The 23,790-nt window shown below is 37.7% G+C and overlaps 1 protein-coding gene across 1 annotated transcript in view; it reads left to right on the forward strand.

Annotated features, from left to right (window-relative positions):
* ATRNL1 (attractin like 1) overlaps positions 1-23,790 on the forward strand; it is a 428,986-nt gene that overhangs the window by 361,732 nt on the left and 43,464 nt on the right. The window contains exon 30 of the mRNA XM_014310189.2: positions 15,633-15,747. Coding sequence (XP_014165664.1) covers positions 15,633-15,747 — 115 coding nt within the window. The remainder of the gene's footprint in view (positions 1-15,632; positions 15,748-23,790) is intronic.

Below are 23,790 nucleotides of genomic sequence, written 5' to 3' on the forward strand. Positions count from 1 at the left end.
GCATAAGCTGTGACATTCAGAAATAATGTGGCCTTCCTAAAGTGATATTCATTGCACATTTCATCTTTTCTATGTATGTGAGCAGGAGTTTGGGGGGGCTTGCATTACTCACAAATGAGCAATATATGAGTTATAGATCACACCAAACAATCATCAATAAGATCCCATTGCCATACATTATGCATATAGTATGTGTTTAACAGCAGAAAAAAAGGAAATTAGAGACTGTGGTATTCTTAGATTATAAAGCTAATTCCTTCATTTGTTTCAGCCTAAATATAAAGACCCAAAGCAAGTGTTCTGTATCCTAGTGGAGTGCTGTGAATCTCCCAAGTGAATTTATCCAACCTTTTAATTTCCAGCTCCTAGGACCATTAGGTAGGAGGCCCAAAAGTGCTCACTGGTGCTAAGTGAAATATCAAGTATATATACCATGAGCTTTTAGATAGGTTCTTTGAAACTGAGAAGAGCCATGACATTTAGAGCTGGGGAAAACTGTTACAAAACATATTTAGATATTAAAATCACTCTGTGTCTCCCAAAGAAGAGGTTTTTTTTGTCCTGCAAGCATGGAACAGGTGAACAGAGGTGCAATGGATTATATCTGACACAACAGCTGTGATGATGGTCTGTGTGGGATACAGGGGAGTGTTAATTTAATCATCTGCATGCACATGGTAATGGGAAGGAAAGATGTGATAGATGCAATATTGAAGAGCTCTGGTAACATGTTTTTAGATGATTTGATGAGTTTACTTTTGGAAGAATCTGGAAAATTGCAAAGACAAGATGTCTCGTGTTACACAATCTGTTGCAATCAATATGAAATGGATGTGCTATAACAAATCTGGATCTTGAGGGAGATCACTCAGAGAAACAGAACTGCAGGAAAAGGTTAGATCTCTGATTTGTGGCTGTGCTTTCTCCCTTCATAAATTTTTGTTTTCAACTTTTGATGATTAGCAAGTTCATTTTATGTCTGTATTTTCTTTTCAGCTCCTAATGATCCTTCTCAACCCCTTAAACACTATATAATAGGGACCTAATTACATACAAGTGCTGTTCAGAAAACAGCTCTATCAATTGGAGAATTAAAGATAAAATAAAGTTCTTTGAACATGAGAGTCACAATGATCCCTTGCTGAAATGTTGGTGGAAAGCATAAAACAGTACCACTGAAATATTAGAACTAAATCAAAATGAGTATCTGCCTCTGAAGTCATGTGTGCCAAATTAGGTGGATGCTGTCATGCTTCCTGCTCTCAGGACATGCTGTGGAAAAGCAGTCACTTCCCTGTGTGTTGTGCAAATGGTCCTGTATTTGTGGTCATCACACATTTTAGGTGTGGATTAACAGCAATGCAGGTAATACTTGTAATTTATAGTAAGGTACTGGAGAGAAGAGGGAAAGATGAGAAATAGATATGATGGCAGGACTGGAAGTGCCTCAGAGTAGCTGTAATCCCTTCCATGTGATTGAGTGGCACCCTTGATGTGCTTCTGTGTGGTAAAAATGAATAATGCCTCCTGGCACACGTCAGTGAGTTATCTGCTTGTAAGAACAGAGAAGATGGTTTCCTTTTGTACTAGAAATTGCTCCTAAGCATGGACAATAACAGTGTCTGTCTCTGTCACAGCTGTGAGCATCCCATAAGAAAAGAGCTAGAGGGTGTGCATCAAGTCTTTGTGAGCAGATGTGGTCCTTAACAGCATGCTGGGAATGGGATGGATATAAATATAGAGTGCTTTAGGTGTATAATGCCAAATATGTTATAAGAAAAAAGGATAACCTTATTGCACATGAAGTAACCACGTGCTCCCTAGGAGGTTGTGGGAGACAAGATTTATTAGGGTGCTTAGTTACCCTTCTTGAAGCTGGTGAGAAACTCCTGTGATCACTGCAGAGTGCACCAAGTGCTACAGTGTAAAGTTGGAGATAAGAGCTTTGAAAACAGTCTTAAAGGAGACTGATATTGATTAAAAAATCAAAAATATGAAAGAATTTTCTGGTGACCATTGGTGTTCTGGAAGACCAGGATCTTGGGAAATGCACAGAATAATGTGCCTTTCTTTCTGAAGGGGAAAAAAACCTCTATTTTTTCTCTGCAGAAGTAATTTTATTTTTAAAGACTGGCTCTCATGACTTTCATCATAGGAAATGTATGGTCTTCTCTGTCCTGGCTTCTTACAGCTCTGGAATACACAACTCTTAGTGCTGCTAAAGCACCTGACACCTCCTGGGAACAACAGACACCTGCAATTTTTAAAGCTTTCTCATAATAACAATGACTCAATTAGAGAGAATCCAGTGATCTGCAATCTAGACTGTGAGTCACTTGTCTTTTTCCAATTACTTTCTGTATACTGAGAGGAGTCAAATATTTACAGCAGAGCTGAGAGGTAGCAGGAGGCCCTCACCAGCTTTTCCTACCTCACAAGAAATGCCTGGGCCCTGTTGTGGAGCAAGGGTTTGTTTACAGATGGTTAATTAGGGACCTAACTGAATCTTTTAGAAGGACAGATGCAAGCTGATTAACATCTATATCATCTACATGAGTAGCCTTTAATAAGAAGGCTCTTACAAGAAAAAATAAAGTGATATATCCAATTAAAATCTTCAGCTTGCTCAGCAGTTCACAGAAAATTAGGAAATTCTAATGAACAAAACCAGGCAAGCTGGAGAAAAAATATAACTATACAAAGAGGCCTTCCATGTGAACATAAAGAAATGTTTTAAATATATAAAGAAAGTATAAAAATAAACCTCAATATTAGAAAGATTGAATGGGTGAAATGTTAATGATGCAAATTAAATCTGTCATTATGTGTATGTTCAGATACTTCTCATCACTAAAGATTGCCCAAAGATAATTTTTTCTTAAATGTAGAAAAATATTAATCTATGTTTTAAATTACACGACTTATGGTGAACTCATAGAAGTTTGAATAAGGACAAAACCAATTGGAATGTGAAGGGCAAAGATTGCTTGAGCAAAGACTGTTAGCTGATAAACAGACCAAAAAAGATAGTGTTTGGAATTGCAAATTTCTACACTAGGTGATTCTGCAAAAACAAGGACTTTACAACAATCAGAACTGGAAGTCATCCAGAAATGTCACAGCAGAAAATCAGGGACAAGGAAACTGGAGGGAGTAGAAATCATTCTGCCAATTTATGATCAAAGAGGATTAAAAGACGTCTATTAAATTCTTAAATATATTGATGGCTCTAGAACCTTTTAGTGCAACTCATTTCAATAGACATTTGGGGAATTATGAGAAATTGCTCTGTCTGGGACTGGGGAGGTTTTCAAGAAGATTTTTCATTCAAGGTCTTTGGCGTAGTTTTTATTATACTTAAATTTTTCCTCCAACATCATATTCCAGAGATTTCTGATAGCACAGTAAGAAATAATGGCAGTTTTTTGTGAAGGTAGCCTACCTGCACATATGTACAATTCCATGTGCAAGGGAAGGTCACCTTAAGTCAATGTGGCCTTAAATGGGGCTTACTCAAGCTGGGAAGTAGGAGGCAGTTGGATTTCTCGCATGGCTGTTGTGATCCCCTGAGCGCCCCTATCCAGAGGATTTGGCTTTGGCCACGTTAGGCCCAGCCATCCATAATTCCTCCTCCATGGAGAAAGCCTACCCTGTCACACAGACAGGAAATCTTTTAAGATGTTCTGGGTATCCATGGAGAGCTGCCAGTGCAAAGACAGCTTCTGTGTTCTCTGCACCCTTAACCTTCCTGTAACCACAGCACTGAGCTGCAGCACTCCCCTCTCTGGGCATTGGTCCACCAGGACATGTGCCACGACTTTATTGCATTCTCTGTGTTCTGTCCCACACAGGCACTTCCAAATTGTACTTCTATCTTCATAAACCATGCCTGCTTGGTCTGTGACCTTTTTCCAGAGTGTCTTATGCCACACATTTCTCATGCTTAAAATCATTTATAAATATTTTTAATTTTATTATTATCTTCAGCACACCATTGCGAGAGAACAAATCACCACAACTAAAACTCTTTAGCTGGCTCTTTAGTTGTGCTCTTTTGCTTAATGCTTTCCTGCTCTGCTGTGTTATAATAGATGCCAGTGGCACACAAAGTCCCATACTTCTGTATATTCTTATGGAAATCTAATTGTGTTCTGATTGCATCGCTGTATTTTAAAACAGATTTGTTTTACAATAATGAAAAGCAGGAATCCTTAATGTTACCTGAGTCAAGGCCAAGTTTTAAATTAAATTGTAAGCTCTGGATGGAACTGGTATTAGGGGAAAAACGTAACTGTCACACATCTCAAAGATAACTGAGAAGTTTCTGAAAGATTTGGGTAAAATTGTCCTATTTGAATAGAAAAAGAGCATAAAAAGTTAAAGGAGACTGTGAGCACATGGCAGTCAGTTGAGGATGAAATTGGCTTTGTAATTTTAGTTCTAATAATCAGAAGTTGCGACCACACCTGTCTCAAATATATCTATATTTTGAAATATTAGTATAATTTTATCCTTTATAAGGACTTCTCTGTAAAAGGAGACAGGAAGGCCTCAGACAAAGAATATTCACTGTGTCCACATGGTACATTCATTCTGTAATAAAATTCTTTCTCATTTCCTTACTTAGCCTTAAGTACAGTTTTCCTTTCCCTGTTATAAGAAGCCAACTGCCATTCCTCAACCTCTTCAGTTTGCCCTGATCCCCATCTCTGGGAGCTGGATTGTAGCAAGGGGGGAGGGGGTTAAAATACCAAGCACAGGTGTGGGCTTCACCTGCCCCTTCTCCCCAGGCCATGGTGCTTCCAGGTCACCCAGCAGTGACATCTGTGTCCTCTCCCTGGGGATGCACTCAGAGCCAGGGATCCTGCAGTGCTGGAGCCCCACTGTCCTCACTGGAGCTGGGATCCAAACTTTCACTCTTCCAGTGCAATTCACAAAGAGAGCAGCAGGTCTGAGACTCGTGGTTATGGCATGACAGGCCACTGAGGGATGCCTTCTGGGTGACTCATGGGCTTCACAAAGTCTACGAAGAAGGAAGAATGGTTTAATTGCTAAAGAGGCTGGGGCTGGCATTTAGTAACCACTGCTGGTTTTGTGCTGCTGATCTAACCACAGGAATTAGCAGTGGGTTCCTGTTTTTCGCTGTTGCTGAACAGGGAAACGCTCATTTGAGTGGCTGCCCACAGGAGGGGGGAAATGAAAGAGACAGGAGTTTAGTGCTGAATGGGTACAGTGTGTGTCATTTTATGGATGGCTGGTACTGTGATACAGTCTCTTCTTAGACCTACAGAAACCCTGTCTTGTGGTTACTACTGAAAGCAAATAACCAGAAAGAAAATGTGCACAGTAGAAAACTTACCGTGGGATGCAGCCTTAATGCAGAGCACTGTAGTTACAGCCCAGGGTAATAAAGAAGTGTTTGTTTTGAATATTCTACAAAGCTTGGTTTCCATAGTAACAATCATCATGAAAACTTTCAGCTTCAGAAATAACATCTGCTTTGTGACTGATCTCAAATCTCAACCCTTGCTGAAGTAAATGAGTTCCTGCTCCTTCTGCTTCTTGTTAGCCAGTGGCATTTGATACAGAGCATTTATTTTTATAGGACTGGGAAAGACGTTGGGAAGGGGGAAGAATCAGAAAATAATGGTAAAATGTGTTATCTGCCTCTTTATCCTTTAGTCACTGCTAAAATAAATCAGAGTTTACATAGAGACCAAAAGTAAATGTGTTATTCTGTTGACTGATGTACAGGACAAACATTTCTCTGCTTTAGTCTTGTCAGTGATTTAAACTGTATGCATAAACTAGGGGAAGAGAAATCATTTGGTTAGATATGAAAAATCTATGGGCAGAGTACAAATCTTAACAGATGCAAGGCTCTGAAGGAAACTCCAATGAAAAGTTCACAAATTTGTGAATTTTCAAGGAAACTCTTTCAAAAAGGTGGTCAGTCTGCTGTGAAAATGGTGTTTCTTTTGAGGATAAGATGCTAAAATCATCATCACTGATGCTAAATTTCGCAGTGTCAAATTTAAAGTGAGAAGATTTTCTGAAGCAAAATAAATACTTTCATGCAAAAAGGATTGGGACTGTAGAATTTAATGTGAATCATGATTTTTGTTGGTGGTGACTGAGTACCACCTTAATGAAAAGAATCATAAATATATGACATAATTAGAAGTTCTGCTGGGCCATAGGAAATACGACTGGAGCAGAAGGGTGAGTTGAGCTGGGCTATATTTCCATAGCACTCATTTTCAGTTAGCAATGCCCAAGAGTGTAAGCAAGCTTGGAATATGGTAACAAAAACCCCCAGACAAACAAACAAACAAACAAAAAGCAAAAAAAAAAAAAACCAAAAAACAAACCAATCAATAAAACAAAACAAAAAAAAAATCAAAAATCCCCCAACAAAACCCCTCAAAAAATATCCATTTACTTTCCATGTAAGTGGGATTCAGCAAATACTTTATACTGTAGATCTGCACTGAATTAGTAAAAAATATACAGGTTTTGTAATATTTTAAAGGAGCAGTTTTTTCTTTTTTTTAATAGTAAAAGATCTGTCTCTTTTAAAAAAAAGTATTCCATCAGATATGTTGAGCTAACATGAGTAACAAGAATAAATAGTTTCATTCATGCAAGTAATCGTGTTTGCTTTAATGCAAAGTTTCTCCAAGCACTAATTCTCATGTGTCTAATTATTTGTCAGATTAGATCCTGTAGCTTCCATTTTTTTGGTGCATTTTTAGTGATATTCTGAATATGAGCACAGTGAGTACTAACAATCTTGATGGGGAGCATCTTAAGGAGCAACATTATGTGATAATACTTGAGCTTGAGTTTATTTGCAGGATTTTTCAAGGACAGTATTAATAAATGAATAACATAGTGTCAGATTTGCAGCTGGTGTAAATCAAAATAGTTCTGCTGCTACTTGTGCTGATTTAAGCAGCTGATATCTAGGATTTGAATTAATTCATAAGATGAGAGTGAAAAATTACTCAATTATGTTTTCAAATTGGTGAATGGTCAGAGCAGGTGATAGAGGTCCTCAAGAGAGGAAAGTGAGACACATCTTGCAACACCTTAGACAAGGTCTGGTTTGAGCTTTCACACTCCTGCCAACCTTCCTTCTCCCTTTTCCCCTGCTGGCAGCAACCACTGCCAAGGCAGTTTAACACATGCTGCTGCTACACCATATAACACAGCAAAACCAGGCTCCCTTTTGCTGCCATCTCATTGCTCTTCCTTGGATAACAGAAATCTTTTATTTCTCGTTGCTCTCCAGCTGCTGGAGCAGCTACAATCCGATCCACAATGTCCACGTGCAGCCACTGGGATGAAAACTTCTATAGACTTTCAAATCTTAAATAGGGATCATTTGTTTCAGAATGGTTTTGGCTCTGGTGTACACACTTTACAGCTGTCCTTGAGCCATGGCAAGGACAAGGAAAAGAAAAGCGATGTCACGCTTTCAGACGTTTGCTCGTGTCCTCCCTACATTCCCTAGTCTGTGATCTGTGTAAGTTGTCATGATAGAAAGTAATTTGTTATTCTGGTGCCATTAACATTTTTTTCCTGCATTAAGAATATTGCCAGGTTTGCACTTTAATCCCTTCTGCTGACAGCTAGTTTTCCAATGTCTTGATTTAGTTCTCTTTTTTATTATTACGATTCCAGGTAGAAATGTTTTAATTTATCATTCACTAGGCATCCTGCATTTGGCCAGGAGGTTAAAAAAGAACTTGAAAAGCATTGCTGAGGAAAAGTTCACTAACACTGTATTTTGGATGACATACAGGGTACTATATTTTCTTTCCAATTTTGCAAGAAATGCAAAATACAGCATAACCCTTTTAGGACATTTGCCTTTCCTAACCCTCACGTCTGGCATTGATCTCCTAAATGATGATCAAACCTTATCTTTTATGACTCTGGGGTGATGCAGAGCTACAGGAATAAGATCTCTGCAGTGACAAAAGGTAACTGTTAGTCAGAGCTTCTGCCTTCTGTCTGAGTTTCACTGTCACAATGACAGATTGAAACTTTATCATTCCCCCCCTGAGCAAAGGGCTGCCCTTCTGGGCTCCTCCTGGACATTTCAAAAGCCTACATCTGGTTCAGTTTGCTTGTTCCCAGTGAAAGAAACCTGTACTGTGCTCACACTTAGCCCTGCCTATTACCACAGCCACACTGTCAGCCTGCAAGTGAGGCAGAGTTTAAATTGTGCTTTATACTTTATCTTTCCCAACCCTGGAAAGTTAGTAGTGGCTCTGAGGGGACCATGTCCTCTTTTACAGGCAGTCTAGGGTAAGATTAACCCATTGTGACATATGGGAGTGACTCTCTGCTCTTAAGTGATCAGCCCAAGCTCAAGCAGTGATGGACTGTCAGTTATTCATCTCCGGGGAAATGAGTTTTCATAGGTAAGTCTTTAAGGCTGAATTGTAAAGGAATAATAGAATTCTCTACTTCTCATTTCTAATCCTTGGAGATCCAGCAGATATGCCCATCTGGGAAACAAATGCCCATTAGCATCACTTCACTGCACAGCACCACTTTGACTTACAGGATGGCAGTCAGAAGAATTTACAGGAAGGTACCTGGGGATACGTGATTCCTGGTATATGCCACAGACACAGAGTCTCAGGTGCTTTTCCCAACAGGATCTACCTGGATGCTGCCAAGATAAATTTCTTTTCACAAACTGGACGCTGTCACTGCCAGCCTTTAATCAGACTCATAGAGCTTAATAGGGGAATATTCTGGAAGCTCTAGGGGATATCTCTGGTAGTAATCCAGTCCAACTACTACACACACCATCCGCTCTAAGTTATGTTCAATATTTTCCGTATTAACCTGGAATTACCCTCATTAATGGGCAAGATGTAATAGTAAAGTAAAACCAAGTTTATTTACAGTATGAAGACACAGGGAACTGCATACAGGGGCACATAGATAAAGAAATGCAGTGTTCCTTACAGCCACCTGGTATTTTAATTTAACTTCAATGTCTTGTGCTCTGTTCAGCCAAGAAAATTCCAGGATGGTGCACACTGATGTCGCAGTTCAGGAAAAGCAACCTCTAGGCAGTAGGACAAAAACTGAATAGCAAACCTGATAAGGAGCTCTTTCTGGAAACCCCATTGAAAATAAATGCATCTGCAGGTGTTTCTCATAGCTTGGTCTTAGTAAATCAGTTTTTATCGGAGTGTCAATTCATAACTGTCTTGCTAATGAAATGCCACATGACGTAATATTAGGTTTTGAAATGAAGTCCTTTACTAGATTAACTGAGAGTAACTTTGTTGCAAATAAACATAATTCTTATATTAAAAATATGACTCTTCTGAGCATAAACACTTAAAGACTAATATATAAATTTCAGATCAGTACAGAACTAACGACCATATTCTACTCAGAAAAAGACTTCATGAAAGAATGCAGTCTATCATTGTTAGAGCTGAGATAGAGAAGCAAGACAATAAATCGAAGGATAACAATGCAGTTTGTGCACTGGGGCCATAATAACAGCTTGGTAATCATAATGTATTCTATTTATTGTTCATTTCCACTGCTTTTCTTATGGAAAATAATGGTCCAGTATAGTCTGAGATTTCCATTTCTATTTTGAAACAAGGAAATGAATGATTTGTGTTCTGCAAAAACAGTGGGGCAGAATTACAATGGAAAGATAATTTGCTGTTAAAAAAGTAATGAGAAATGTTAGTGTAATTTTGGTTGGGTTGCATTTAATTATCAATAAAGCTTTATTAGACATGCTAGAAGTTTTCAGGTAAAACTTGTTCATTTTGAAGGTTTGGTAGGGTTGGTGAAGTCCTCCCAGTGAATTGGTGAAGCTGGATGACTCAGTCCCTCTGTCACAGAAGCAAGGTGGTCGCCTCAAGTCTCTTCCAGTTTAGGTAGAACAATTATGAGATACAACAAAAAGTTCACCAGCTTTTGCTGCTGTTGGTAATGTGGTTCTGTACCTCCAATAGGTTAGTGGGACCTCATTAGCCAAAACTAGAAATCACTTAGAAATCCTCTGGCAAAAGAAGGTGCAGTGTAGAAGCTCAAAGTGCTGAGGACACTCAGGCTCTGGGCCGTGCTTGCAGGTTTAAATGAGGGGAAGCTTTCCACTCACTAATTGCAAGAGAGGAACTTTATGTGATGCATTAAATGAAAGTCTTCAGTAGGTGCTCAGAATTTCTGTAAAACCCTGGAGTCATATGAAGAACTGGTGTTTCCTCTACCAGCCACAAGCAATGTTCAGTACCACAGCCCTATTTATTTATTCTGTCTCTGTGTTTTCCTGAAATAGATTTCCCCCTTACACAAATGATGTTTTGGGAAAGGTTTTTTTTTTTTGTTTTTTTTTTTTTTTTTTTGGTTGCACTATCATTAAAGCTCATTACTCATTGAATAAATCTGTGGAGAAAATTGTCAAAACTTGTGCATGGGTGGGTGGGAAGCTCATACTCAAAAGTATGTTAATGAGCATTAGTTCATTAGTTCACCCAACTCTTAGAATAGTAATGTGGTGTAGAACTGACAGGCTGCAGAACCAGCAGTGCTGGTGGCAGGCTTTGTTCCTGCCTTTGCCTTAGCTCCAGCACTCTGAAGTGTCAGGTTCTCCTTGGGGCAGCAGCAGCTGCTGTGAAAGAGGTGGGATTTTGCTGGGAGGAGCAGACAGTGCTGCTTCTTTCCTCTGATGTTACTGCTGGGTTTGATTCTCTTGGTAACTGACCATGGAAAGAATCAGGTGCAGGTGGGATGGAGGTTGTCAGCAGGTGGGAGTCTGCCATCTCCTTCTCCTGGAAGGATAGCTGCACAAGGGACAGTTGAAGTTCCTTCAGGAAAATGGCCAAAGAAGCCCCAGCCAGATGACATCAGTGGAATTCTGTGATTTTGAGAGGGTGATTTTTTTTTTCTCAGCACTGCTGAGAAGTCTGCCTTTACTGCACTGCAAATGGTCAGAACAATCACAGCATTTGTCACTTCACCTTTAATTATAGGTCAGAGAATTTCTCCTCAAAGATGCATTTAGTAAAAGCAGAACAGGGTAACCAGGGTTTGTCCTCTTACCATAGAAAACAGAGTTAATCTCTGATTTCAACTCTGTTGTAAAAGAAAGTGGCCACAACTGCAATGTAAAAACCCATTTTGATAGGGATGTTTTAGGAACAGCTACCTTGATCAAGCTCTACATCCAGGGCAGCTGCAGGAATGACAGTGAATCCTGAGCAGGCATTGAAGAGACCAAAATGTGCCTGGCAGCTAGAGATGACTTTCAAATCTTGGGACATTTTAAATTCCAATAGTAAGACTAACAGGTTTTTTGAGGCTTTTGAATTTGCATGTAGGCAACCTAATTTTACCAAAATCCAACCTAGGTACTCAAGTGCATTTTGGAATCTGAGACTTGTGTATCCCAAATAGATCATGCAACTCAGAAAATAACCAAGTAATTTAGGAAAAGCACCAGAATCTGAGAGCAAGTGAATACTTGTAATATAAAAGTCTGAATTTTATGTTTCCTCCTTTTCTGCATCTCTTACCTCTTCAGAGGACACAATCTTTTTTTTTTCCCCATTTTTTTCCCTCTGAAATCTTCCACATTAAAAATCCACAAAAGTGGCTGTTTACATTCTGAGTCTGGTCCTAATCCTGTTGCAACAACAGATTTGATTGTTTATTTGCCAAGGTATTTAGCTTAGTTTGTGTGGAATTCACCAGATTAATGCTGTTTTAATAATATGATTAAAAACTAAGTTTAAACTGACATAATTAATTAATTAATACAATAAGAAGTATGATTCAAGCTTTTTTTTTTGACAACTGAAGTTTTATTTGTAATGAATTCTTGTAAGTACTACCAAGACCATTTTAGTTAGGAAACATTACAGTGATTAATGCATAGCTGTTTGCATTTTAATACTTGATTTATACGTCAGATCTGTATTTGTGCACACTGTCAAACTTTATTCTGTTCTTGTCAAAATACTTATTGCTTCTGACAGGTGTAACATGCTCACATTAATCCTTAATTCCTTGATTCAATTTTCTAATTGCTTTTTTGGCATGAGTTTGCAGCCATTTAGTCTTATGTGAAGTATTTGTCTTATGGTATAATAATGCACTTTTAAAAATTGGATGCACCTAACTTAGACTGCTACAGAAAATATATAGAGGGATATTACTTAGTACTGAAAATCAGAAGTTTTATAGCACTTCTGAGAGTCTCCACTTCTTGGAATACAGATAGACCAAAACTCTTTATACTTTCCATCTTCCTGTATTCACAATATTAAATATTTTCATAGATTCAAATCAGTGCTGAAGTTTCAGTATATTTTGCCCAAGGAGATGCTGAACACTTAGAGCAACCCCATGAACATTCCCTCAGTCATTGTCCTCCTGCTCTTCTCACCTCTTCAGGTTTTTCCTCTCTCATGTCACTGCTTGCCACTTTTGAGATTGTTTAGAATTTGACATTGGACACTGCATAAGTTCACACAGCACCATTAAAATCTTCCTGCTCTCTGCTGCCCATCCCACCCACCAAAGGGACAAAATCCACTTCCCAGCTTCTCCTTGGTCTGCACTCCTAAAGCTGATCAACTCTTTTATTCCCAAACAGATAAATACAATAATGCAAGATTTGCAGGGGTTTTCAATACTTAAATAAATATACTCACCTCTTTTGCTGCTTTCTTTTATAAAGCATGAATTTGGTGCCATATGTTTTTCTGCCAGCAGTGGTAATATTGTCATCTGTCCTGTGAAGGAAAGGAAATAATTTGGCCCAAATCTATTTCTTACTGAAACAGATCCAAAAGAATCTTCCAAAGCTTGGTGTTTCCTCATAAACTCACCATGCAGTTGACCTTTGGCTTTTTAGGACTTTCAGGAAAATATTGGGAGAATGTAGAACCTTTTCTTTAATAAATATCTAGGAACCTGTGAAGATGACTCCTGATACTTGTTTTCTGTGAATAAATGCATGAATACACACTTAAATTGTGGATAAGACTTTATCTATTTTTTTTATTACCTGATTTAATCCCTACCCTCTCCACTTATTTCTTCTTTCTATATGCTCTGGGTTACTCTTCTTTATTCCCTATCAATATTAATAATAAATGCTCTTTAATCCTTTTATTACTTTGTAGTTCTGTTTTCCCACAAACCTGAAACCCTCTAACTTTATAGATTCTTACACTCTGCCACTTTTTTTTTCACCTTCCCAGCTGACACACCTCTTTCTGTCATAGTGTGTGTAAAAAAGGGACTATAGGAGTAAAAGTTTATCAAGGAAGTGTTTGTTTATTATGTCTTCCACCGATAAAGTTTTATTAATCTGTGATTGTCATTTGAGGTTTTGACAACAAATGTAAGTCACTTTCTGTACAAGGGGAAAAGAAAAAAAAAAGATAATTCTAGCTAGTAAATCATGGTAGCTTACTGCTTTGGGCAAACAAACTTGTACCTTATCTCTTCCAAAAAGCCCGTGGAAAATGCATGATAAATGGCACATTTCAGAGAACATGTTATGTCCCTGTGAAATAACTTTGATTCATGGTTATGTATTTATCTTTAAACAACTGACAAACCTTAGGCTATCTAAATTATTATCATTTGCTCTATGCTACTGTGTTATTTTGCTAGGGAGCCTGAATGATGTGAGGTTAAGATAAGACCTCTTGCTTCTGCAGTCATAATTTTTTTATAAAGAAAAAAAGCACAAAATTCTTACTATATTTTATTTTTGAATGAAGTCCTTTGAAAGAGTATTTATCAGAAATCATTTCCTCCAATTGTGTTTTGAAGAGCATTAGTATAAACTTCAAACAGAGAAGGATGGGGCCTGTTGATCAAAGGGTTCGTGTTACACAGCAAAAGAAAATATCATCGTGTGGATTTGTAAGAAAGTAATCACCAAATTAAAAGTCATAGCAGTGAATTTGTTCCTTTCAGTTGTGTGTCTGGATAAAGTGTTCTGAATTACATTTTACAATGAAGATTTCATTTTCTTTGTGTCTTCAAATATTTGTTTGATTTGCTGTTGTGACAAGTCAGGCATGTTGACTTAAATGCTCTATTGCTTGCATTAGTAACACCAGCTGGAGCTTTTGGGGTTTTAGTTTTCTATTTTATCATTTGGTAAAGGTTTTGGTGAATGTAAGTGGTCATTCCCTATGGTATGGTATTTTTAAATTAGATGTCAGTGTTTACTCAAGTTCTTTAATGCTGTAGCTTTAAAAGAATCTACAAAAATGCCTTTTAAATATGACCATAAAGTTTAAAAAAAGTATATTTATCTATTTTTCACTCAGCAGTAATAAATGTTGGTTACTTGGAGGTAGAAAAATAGAAAATTATTATTGCTTTACATGATGGAAGTGCCTTTGTTTTCCTTATATCAAGTGCTTTGCAGTGTATTTAACTTGACTAAACTATCATTTTTTCTTAGAATACTGGAATAAGTTGACATTTATGTATACATTGCATTTTTTATGTAAATAGAAAGTTTTCTGGCTTTGAATTTTGAATCCAAATGTTGAACTCATATTTTGCCTTGGAACATGACAGACATTTAGAAAATTTACAAACAGAAAAAGAAAGAAATGCTTATGCTGATTTTGACCTAATGTTTTTAGAAATATCTTTAGTGCTTGACTAAATGTTTAAGCTCTCAGAAGTGAAATGCCTATCACTGAGTGAACACAAAGCTTGGGAACATGGAAATGTGGATACATTGCACATTTTCATCTTAAAAACTTATTATTCTGTGCCTTTGTGGGCTACTTTGTTTTTCCAGCTCCTACTGTCCTTGGTAACTCAAGAACAATTTGGTAGCAACCATTTAGTTGAAAGCTAGCTGCAAATTTAATTATCTATATAGTTAATGAGAGTTTGGTAGCAGCACAAACCCCCTGCCATCAACACCACTGCTATCATAGCTTTATAGAAGATAAAGCAAGGTGATTATCACACAGGCAACATTTTCAGAGAGTTTCTAAGCATATATAAATGTAGTAGCACTGCACCTATCTTTTGCATATGCAAAAAGAATCAAGAAGGTCCTGCCTTGAAGAAATCATTTCCTTAGCAGGACAGACAGAGAGAAGGCAAAATTCCTGGTCTGGGGCTCTCAAGAAGGATTGACTGTCTTTAGCTATTGGTATGTAATATAGATTTGCACTCATTTTATAGTTTTGGCATTAGGCAGACTAGGTGATGGATGCTGTTGAAGCAGAATTCTTTCACATGGATGCTTCTTAATAGAGATGGGGAAGTTGGCTATTCTCAGATACCAGTGTGTATATCAAAAAGTTTTGCTGTTTCCTAAGCTTTAATTTGATATTCCTACATTTAGCAAGCTATAAAATTCAGTAAAATTTTGTTGTCCTTATTATGATTTATTTTTTGTTTGGTTAGATCTGCAGCGTGGGCTGTCAGCACCCATTTTTAAGTCAATTAACAGGGTAGGGACAATCTGTTTGAATGCAGCGGAAAAAAAATCTTCCCACTGTTAACTGTTCATTAAACAACCCTAAAGGTGCACGAGTGAAAATGGAATGGAGATCTCAAAGGTTAACCTGGGTGTTTTCCTTCTCCAGGGTGCTCCTAAGCCGATTGCTATCGAGCCGTGCTCAGGAAACCGAGCCGCCGTCCTGACGGTGTTTTTGTGCCTGCCCAGGGGACCATCAGGAGTTCCTCCACCTGGGCAGTCAGGTAAGGCTGCTGGGATGGCTCTTGTGTCTGTCTCCTCCTACACTCACTGCCTGGGCAAAATCACCCTCACAGACCCAAAATAATTGCACAGCAGATGGATGCGAGGAGCTGCTCGGTCAAGCTGATGTTAAGTTTAGCCCCAACTTCATTTTTCATGGGAATTTTGGTGTCGTGTCTAAATAAAAAGCACAGTGATTAAGCCAGCCAGATTTCATTAGGACTTCCTGAAGCAGTACTTGTGCATGTCAATATGCTCCAACGTTGTCTCTCAGGGGAAAAAATATTCATATGCAGCCACTTCCATGGTTTCAGTTCAAGCTGCTGTAAATGAGGCTGTACAGGGAATACCAGTGAGTATTTTCACTTCAGGCTAAAATTTACTGCAGTCTAGTTTACACCATAAATCCCAACACTTTGCTGGCTGGGACTCAATTAAAATACTAGTATTTCCCAGAATGCCTGTCAGATAAAACCTGGAATTGTGTGAGTGAATGCTTCTGTAGGGAGGTGTTCACTTTGGAAGTGATCCCAGCTCATTCTAAAGTAGCACTTGCATTATCTGGAAGCACTTCTTGTGGTGACCTACCTTCTCTGCTAGGTCATTGCACAAAAACATTCTCATAAAATACTTCCCAAACAGGAGGTACCTACCTGCACCTTTAAAATCCTTTGAATAACTGCCTACAATGATGTGACACGAAAGAGCCATGACAAGAAAGTGTGGCCAGTAATGTGACATTGCACATGTGACCAGTTTACTCATTCAGACTTCACTGCAGCTGGAGCCAAGATGAACACCTTTGTAAGAAATAGTAGACTGCATGGTATGTGCCCAAAATGCAGGAATAAACCAGAAAATATGCTTTCAGGCTAACTTTTATCATTAGGAGCCAGAAAAGATATCCTTTTAACCTTCAAAAATCCATTTAAGAGATTAAAAAGTATTGAGTAATGATGAGGGCAAACTCAGTTGACTTATGTTGGAAATAAGCTTAGCTGGGTGTTCTTCTTTGGCCTGATCACTATCTGTTATTTATTTGGGAGTTTTAGTTCATTTTTTGAGGGTGAGGGGTGTTAAATTTTTTTCCTTCTGAGTTCTGAGATGAGGACTTAGTTCTTAAAATGCTGTTTATGGCTTGGAATATCATTTTTGGAAGTGCTATGAAAATAAAAGTGTTACTGATGCTTTGTCAAATCCATTTCCTGGAAGAAATATATAAATGTAAGTGCTCTGAAGAGAGCAATGAGAGTGTAAGGATGTTTAGCTTATTCCCTGTTCATGTTTCAAGGAAATGAAAAAGAAATGAAGGTGTTTATAGTCTTGCAACAAGAAAAAAACATTATGAAAGGAAATTAAAAGTAATTGTTGAAATTGAAGCTTCAAATGTTTTTGGAGGGACTATTTTTGTTGTTTTCAAATTTACCTATGATGTGCATCTTGGCAGTAAAAATGTATTCATTTAGTTTTTTCATAATCAGCTTCTATTTACCATAGAAAGGAGTCTTTGAAAAGTAATTGCTGATCTTTGCTGTGTGTAAAGCATGGAAGGTATGGGTGTTTAGAAACAGGACTTGGGTTCAGCAACACACCAGTTGTCTCGTTCTGCACGTTTCTCAAGCTGTGAAAGAATGCACCTCTTTTTAAAACATATTTTATCCTCCTGTTATGTTCTGTTTTCTCATTGCTTTACCTTCCACCAGCTTTGTTGGCATATATTTGGAATGCTATTCTTCCATGTGCTGTTATGGTACCTGTCAGCCACTTAGTGTTTCAAAATAGGTAAATTATTTACTCCTATAACTTTCACTTTGTTCAGAGTCAAAAGCAAATAGAAATGCTTGAGGTGTTCAGCCATACTGGTTCAACCAGTAGAGTGTATTAGATTACATGGCTATATACATTTTTTCTTGTGCTTGGTGAGTTTTGGTGCTCATGGGTTGCTCTCTGTAACTGGGCAGGAGCTGTCGTGCAAGTTTGCTGGCATAGCTGTAGCTCTGCTCACTCCATTCCTGTCCTGCAGCACCCTGGGCTGCCTGGGAGCAGATGCTGTGAGCACTGCCAAGTTTTTGGAAATGATGTGGAAACTTTGGGCAGCACACACGTTCTCTATGCAGTTGGCTTCCCTTATGACCTAAGTTAGACGAGACCAATGATATTGAGGTGGAAGTCGTGTGTTCAGTAATTCTGTCTTGCCAAGCAATATTAGAATCCTCTATTACTTGCACATAGCCATTTTCCAGCTCGTTGGGATCGTTCTAGGGTAGAACTGACAGTGTGTCAAGCACCTTTGTTTAAATCATACCTCAAGGATGCTCATTCCCAGTTCACATTGGGAGAGCGTGGCATTTGTTCCTTCTATGCACACATCCCAAACATAAGAAGGGAATACCTGTATTTTTATTGTCCTGCATTTTCTCCAAAACTGAGGAAGCAAATTCTTTACATAAATAACTAATCTATCCCCCACTGGAGCTCTTAGTTGTATACATAATTTTCTAAGGTATCTGAATTTGAGTTTTCTGAGTTTCACAATAACAAATATTTTGTTGAAAAATGTCTCTGAATGTTCAAAAAAAACAAAAACAAAAAACCACCAACAAATCAACGAGTAAACTAAACCCTAATGTAAAGGTTACTCTTTATGCAGCATATGTTCTATACTTCACCTTTACCAGCAGCTGGAAGGAAAGTTGAAGCTGCAGATGGTGGGCTTTGGCCAAAGGCTATGCGAGGCAAAAAACTTCTCTAGGAGAGACCATATGTCCCAGTGCAGGTCTGTGTGCTCTCTGCTTCCTGCAGAAAATAAAGCTTCGCAGACTTTCAACAACATTGTTCAGCACTCAGGCCTAATTCTATAAGTTAAACAGTTAAACTTAAAATTAATCTGTGATTTAAAATAGATTTTATACAGACTGATCATGTAGATTCAGTCAAAATATTGATAAAAATGAATTTATTGCAAAAGAAAATAAACACTAGTCATTGTCATTTGTGTTCTAAAAAGGGATTTTTTCAATGACCCAGCTATTTTTAGAATTAAATATCCTGAAAATCTGGAAAGTCACAAAACATTGCCATCATGGTAGGTTAGGTGTTTCACAGCAGACCTTACATTTTTCTTTTGGGTGTAAGCTAACAATTCAATTATACTTCTCTGAGATAACTGATATAATTGTTTTTAAATGAAAGAAATCAGAGACAAAGTATAAATTAGAATGATCGATGCAAAACATTAAGTTAAATTTCTCAGTTTGGATTGACTGATAGAGCATGTGCTTTCTTCATTCTTCAATGATCTCATTCACTGCACTGTACCTGTGTAATCAGAACAAAATTAGAGGGTCCAAAAAATAGCAATTGTGTGTAGGGTTCATATGTCTATCAGTACAAACACATCAGTGTAGTTCATATGCGACTTACAAGTTTTATGATGCACTGGAAGCTTGAGGTCATCTTTTATTGCTGTAGTGTCTGACCCCATGATTTAAATAGCTTAAACTCTTCTTAATATCAAAGCAGATCTAATAATGAGAGCACCTGCTTTAGTTGTCTAGAAAGAGCTAAATTATACATTGTAAAGGGGATTGAGCAAAACAAGTTAGACCAGAAAAAAAGAGAATAATATATACCTTAATGCAGAAAAAGGTGCCTATGAATTATCACCAGTGGAAGGCCCAAAAATAACTCCTTCAAGGTCTTCATACAGCTCTGGTGATATATTGGGCAATACAGAAAGAATAGCTTGGTAATGTGATAAATTCTGTTAAAAGAACTGTGACCATGACATCATTACTACTAAAGCCAACTAAATCCCATGCTTTGAGGTATTGAGTTATTGTACAATAAGTTTATAAAACAATGCTTGCATCATTCTGGGATAAGGCCACTTTGTGCTGTAAAGCACGAAGAGAAATGAGAATATTAAACCATTTCAAAATAATTCAGAATCGAGGGGTGTAATTTCTGAATTATTTTCAGGTTATTTGACTTTCACACAGCAGCAGTTGCCTATCTACTAAGAGGGTAAAAGTGATAGAGCACCCAGTAGAGGAAATTCCCTATTGAGGCAGTGAGCTGAATGGTCTCTGCAGATGTGCACAGATGAGTCTCTCTATTAAACCTTAGTAGATCTTTAACACCTCCATGGCTGTGACAGGATGAGGTGAATCTAACTTAACCCATAAAATAACACTTGGAAATGGAATGGAAGCTGAAATGGAAGACTGTGTGCAATATTCCGTTGTTACAAGTACAAATTAGGATGGCAGGCCTCCAAACAGTGATGTCTGAAAGTTCCTGTCTGATATCCTTGACTCCAAACAGAATTTTGTGTAATTCTGGCCCCACTAACTGTGGTGTTCAATCCTACTTAATCAGCAAGCTACAGTAGGATCACAGAATCAATAAAACTACCATGCCATCTGCCTTCCCTGTCCTCACCATCATAATGAATAATGACTCATTAAGTGTTCTACAAGACAATTAGCTCTGGTTGAAAACAGTAACAAGGCTTTCCTGATTGTATTTATAATTTTCTCTGATTAAAATACAGAAAAACCTAATGCATATCATAAGAGGCACATTAACATAAATATGAATTAACTAATAGTTTTTATAGAGTATTATATTTAATTATATTGCTCAATTTTTCTGACCCTTGGAAACAAAACTGTAGCTTATGGCTTTTCATTTGTAGAATGGCTTCATATGTGTACCTATCTCAGTATGCAGAACTGGTTGCAGACATACACTGGGGCATGTGTGTCTCATGAATTTCTACCTCCTAAAAACACATTCCTTTGCACAGTCCTTTCATACTTGCAAAATAACCCAATAAAGTCAGTAGTGCTGCAAGGATGAGTATAGATTTTCCTGTAGAAAAATATAAGTAAAAGATGTAGCAGAAAATACACTGTCATTAAGACGCACGGAGGAGGGTTGGATCTCTGCTTTAGTGAAGAAAAACTGTGAGCATTGAAAGGAGGGAGAAGAGAAGTGAGGGAGACATAGAAACAGGAAGATATTCACAGCCTATTATTTAGGTTCCTAAACATTTGGAAAAGAAACCTAAAATTGATATTGCAAAAGGAAAAAGGAACTCTGAAAAGTGATAGATGTCTAGATCAGAACAAACATACTTCTGCATTCTCTTTTTCCCAGCTGGCTTATCTGGTCCTACAAAGTAAGGTGCTGCTTTTTATTTAAGCAAACTTATTTCTGTGCATCATCCTGATGTTTGTTCCATAGCAGTCCACTTCTCTAGATTGAATGTTGTCTCTCCTTTGTAGTTTTGGAGACAGAAATTGGCTTACTTTCATTATTTGCTGTTTTATGGACACTGATTCACCAAAGTACATTTTATATTTGTAATCTAACAGTACTGTTCAGGTAGGATAAAGTGGCATGTCGACAGAGAAAACATAAAAACATGGGCAAAAGTAACTATACAGCACCTCTAGAAGAGACACCTCCACCCATCATGAATAGCAAGATTTTTCAAATAATGAAATATCAAAACAAAAAAAAATCCCAGTTCTCTTATTTCCTCTGAAGCCCCAGCATGCACCTGGGAATGAGTGAAACTATGTATTACACAAAAATTGGTGCAGATGTCTAGAACCTGTGTTAAAATACAGGGGTGAGTCAGACATTTTATTTATTATGCAAAGTTGCACAGTCATGTTCATTTGATCAGAAGCTCTACAGATAAGCTGAAATATTATAAAAGACTCAGTGGGGAACAGAAATATTTGAGTTTCCTTTTACTCTTTAGATTGTGTGCAGACTGGATTTAATCTTTCTCTTAGATAATCTAAGGCATACCTAGAGCATTTTGTATAGAAATGTAATTTTGGTAATTTGTTGAGGGATATTCCATATTAGTTACCAACATGATGCCAGTTAAATGCTCAAAGTAAAAAAAATAGAAAACATTAACAATGTGGGAGAAAATCAAAATAGTCTTTGTAAGAGTTTTAATGACTAGAACTAAACTCCTAATTAGTATGTTAAGCAGTATCTTCAACTTACTGACACTGAGAGACTGTAAAATCTGGGGTTCTTTTCAGTTAGCTGGAGAAATAGCTCTAAGACTTGATGTAAACTAAAATCATCTCTTCCCAAGATCATTTTACTGAAGGAGTTGCTTCCTTTTTGAGCAGTAAGGCGTATTTTTGGAGTGACTATTTTCTGCCTAATTCCATCCTTCTGCGCTGCATCAAATGAGGGAGCAGACTGTGTTTATAGTATTGACACTGTGAAAAGAACACAGTGGTAAGTGGCAGATGGTGCCGATGATTACTTAAAAAATATTGATGGCAATAGCAAAAACAAAGGAGATCATAAGACCTGCTAGCCACCACCACCCCTACTCCAGCCCAAACCCAGAGCAGTTACTTCTGCAACGTGCAGGATAAAGTTTGCTTGAAAAGTACAGAGGTTCCTAGCACAGAAAGCTGTGTAAGTGATGAAGAATGAGGTATTGATTTTGTCTGCTCTTTTACAGAATTTTAGGTGATTCTGTAATGAATTAGCTTTTACATCATTCTAGCCATACAAACTTGATTCCTTTAAATTCTGAAGAATATACTTGGAAAGGACATAAACATTTTAATATGAAGAACATGCAGTATAATGCTAGCAATGTGTCTTCCACACATCTTGGCAAAAGTAACTTATTGATTGGGCAGTAAAACCTGCATGCTGTGGAGCCATCAGCTGAAAAAGGTAAAAAGATAAGAAAAAAAAGAGACCAGGAGAATAGAGGAGGTGGAGATGGTTGTTTTACAACTTTATCACTGGATTTGCTGCCCTAGAGGGACTCAATAAAATGAGACATATTAATAAAAACTGTTAAGTACTGTGAACATTTCTTTGACAACTAGTTATTCATTTTTCAATCCAAAACTGTCACTGTTTCTTCAGAGTGTTAGAAATACTTTTTTCTTTTGGGGTTTTTGCAGTTTTAGTCAGATAAAGGGAATTCAAAGGATGTCTGAAGAGGGTGTAAAATTCTGAACACTGTGAAGTGTAAGTGCAGCCATGTCCATCTCTTCCCCTGTATGGGAAGGTTGTCTGAGCTGTTGTCAGGTTGCATCCAGGTGACAATTTAGTGGTTTCCTCTCTCCTATTGTCATGGGAATGGAGAAGCAATGATGAATACTCATGATGCAAAGCTTCTGGCCACAAAGAGATGCACTAGGATCCAAACCTTCTGATCAAAGGCTCTAACCTGGAAAGAAACACCATCCTCAGCCATACCTGCCTGCTCACCATCAGCTGCAGTACTTGGGGCTCTGCTATTTTCATCCATCACCCACAGTGTTTTAACACAGCAATCAGATCTGTTTCCACCTTCATTTTGCCAAGGTAAATGAGGTCTGCTCTAAACCTGCTCTTCAGTCTTCTGAACACCTTTGTAGTGCTTTGTCCTAGTTTTAGCCTCAGTTCATCTCTTTTTACCTTGCATGACCAGGTTTGTACTCAAAGTGCCATGTGAAGGCCCATCTGGCATTGCCCAGTGGCATTAACATTTTGTTACTCTATTCCTTTTAACATTTACTTTTTAAAAACATTTTCCCCCTTTCCAACTTGATATTTCTGCAGCCAACTTACTTTCTTCCTTGAACTGTAAACTCTTAGAGTATAAGTTTCTTTTTTTCCCCAAAATACTGGCTTTGAATTTTCTTGTTCAGTCTGAGTACATGTATATTCCTCAAGTTCTTGGGGTCGTACATCTCTTTCTGGATTATATTCTAAGCCTTCTCTGTATTGATGATACATAGTGGTGTTTTCCATGATTGAATTTAATTACATTAATGCCTAGCTCTTTAATGAAAACAAAAATTAACAGTAAAAATATGACTCTTGTTTCCATGTTACACCTTCATCAGCCTTCTTTCTCTTCAAAACTATTCTTTGTTTTCTCTCCTTCATGCCATTATTCACTCTCCATAATTCCTTTATTTTCTTTTTTGATAATTTATCGGTTGATAAATTTTCACATTATAAGACGTCAGAAATCTAGAAAATATTCTGCATAC

Source organism: Geospiza fortis, unplaced genomic scaffold, assembly GCF_000277835.1.
Source record: "Geospiza fortis unplaced genomic scaffold, GeoFor_1.0 scaffold1303, whole genome shotgun sequence".
Lineage (NCBI taxonomy): Eukaryota > Metazoa > Chordata > Aves > Passeriformes > Thraupidae > Geospiza > Geospiza fortis.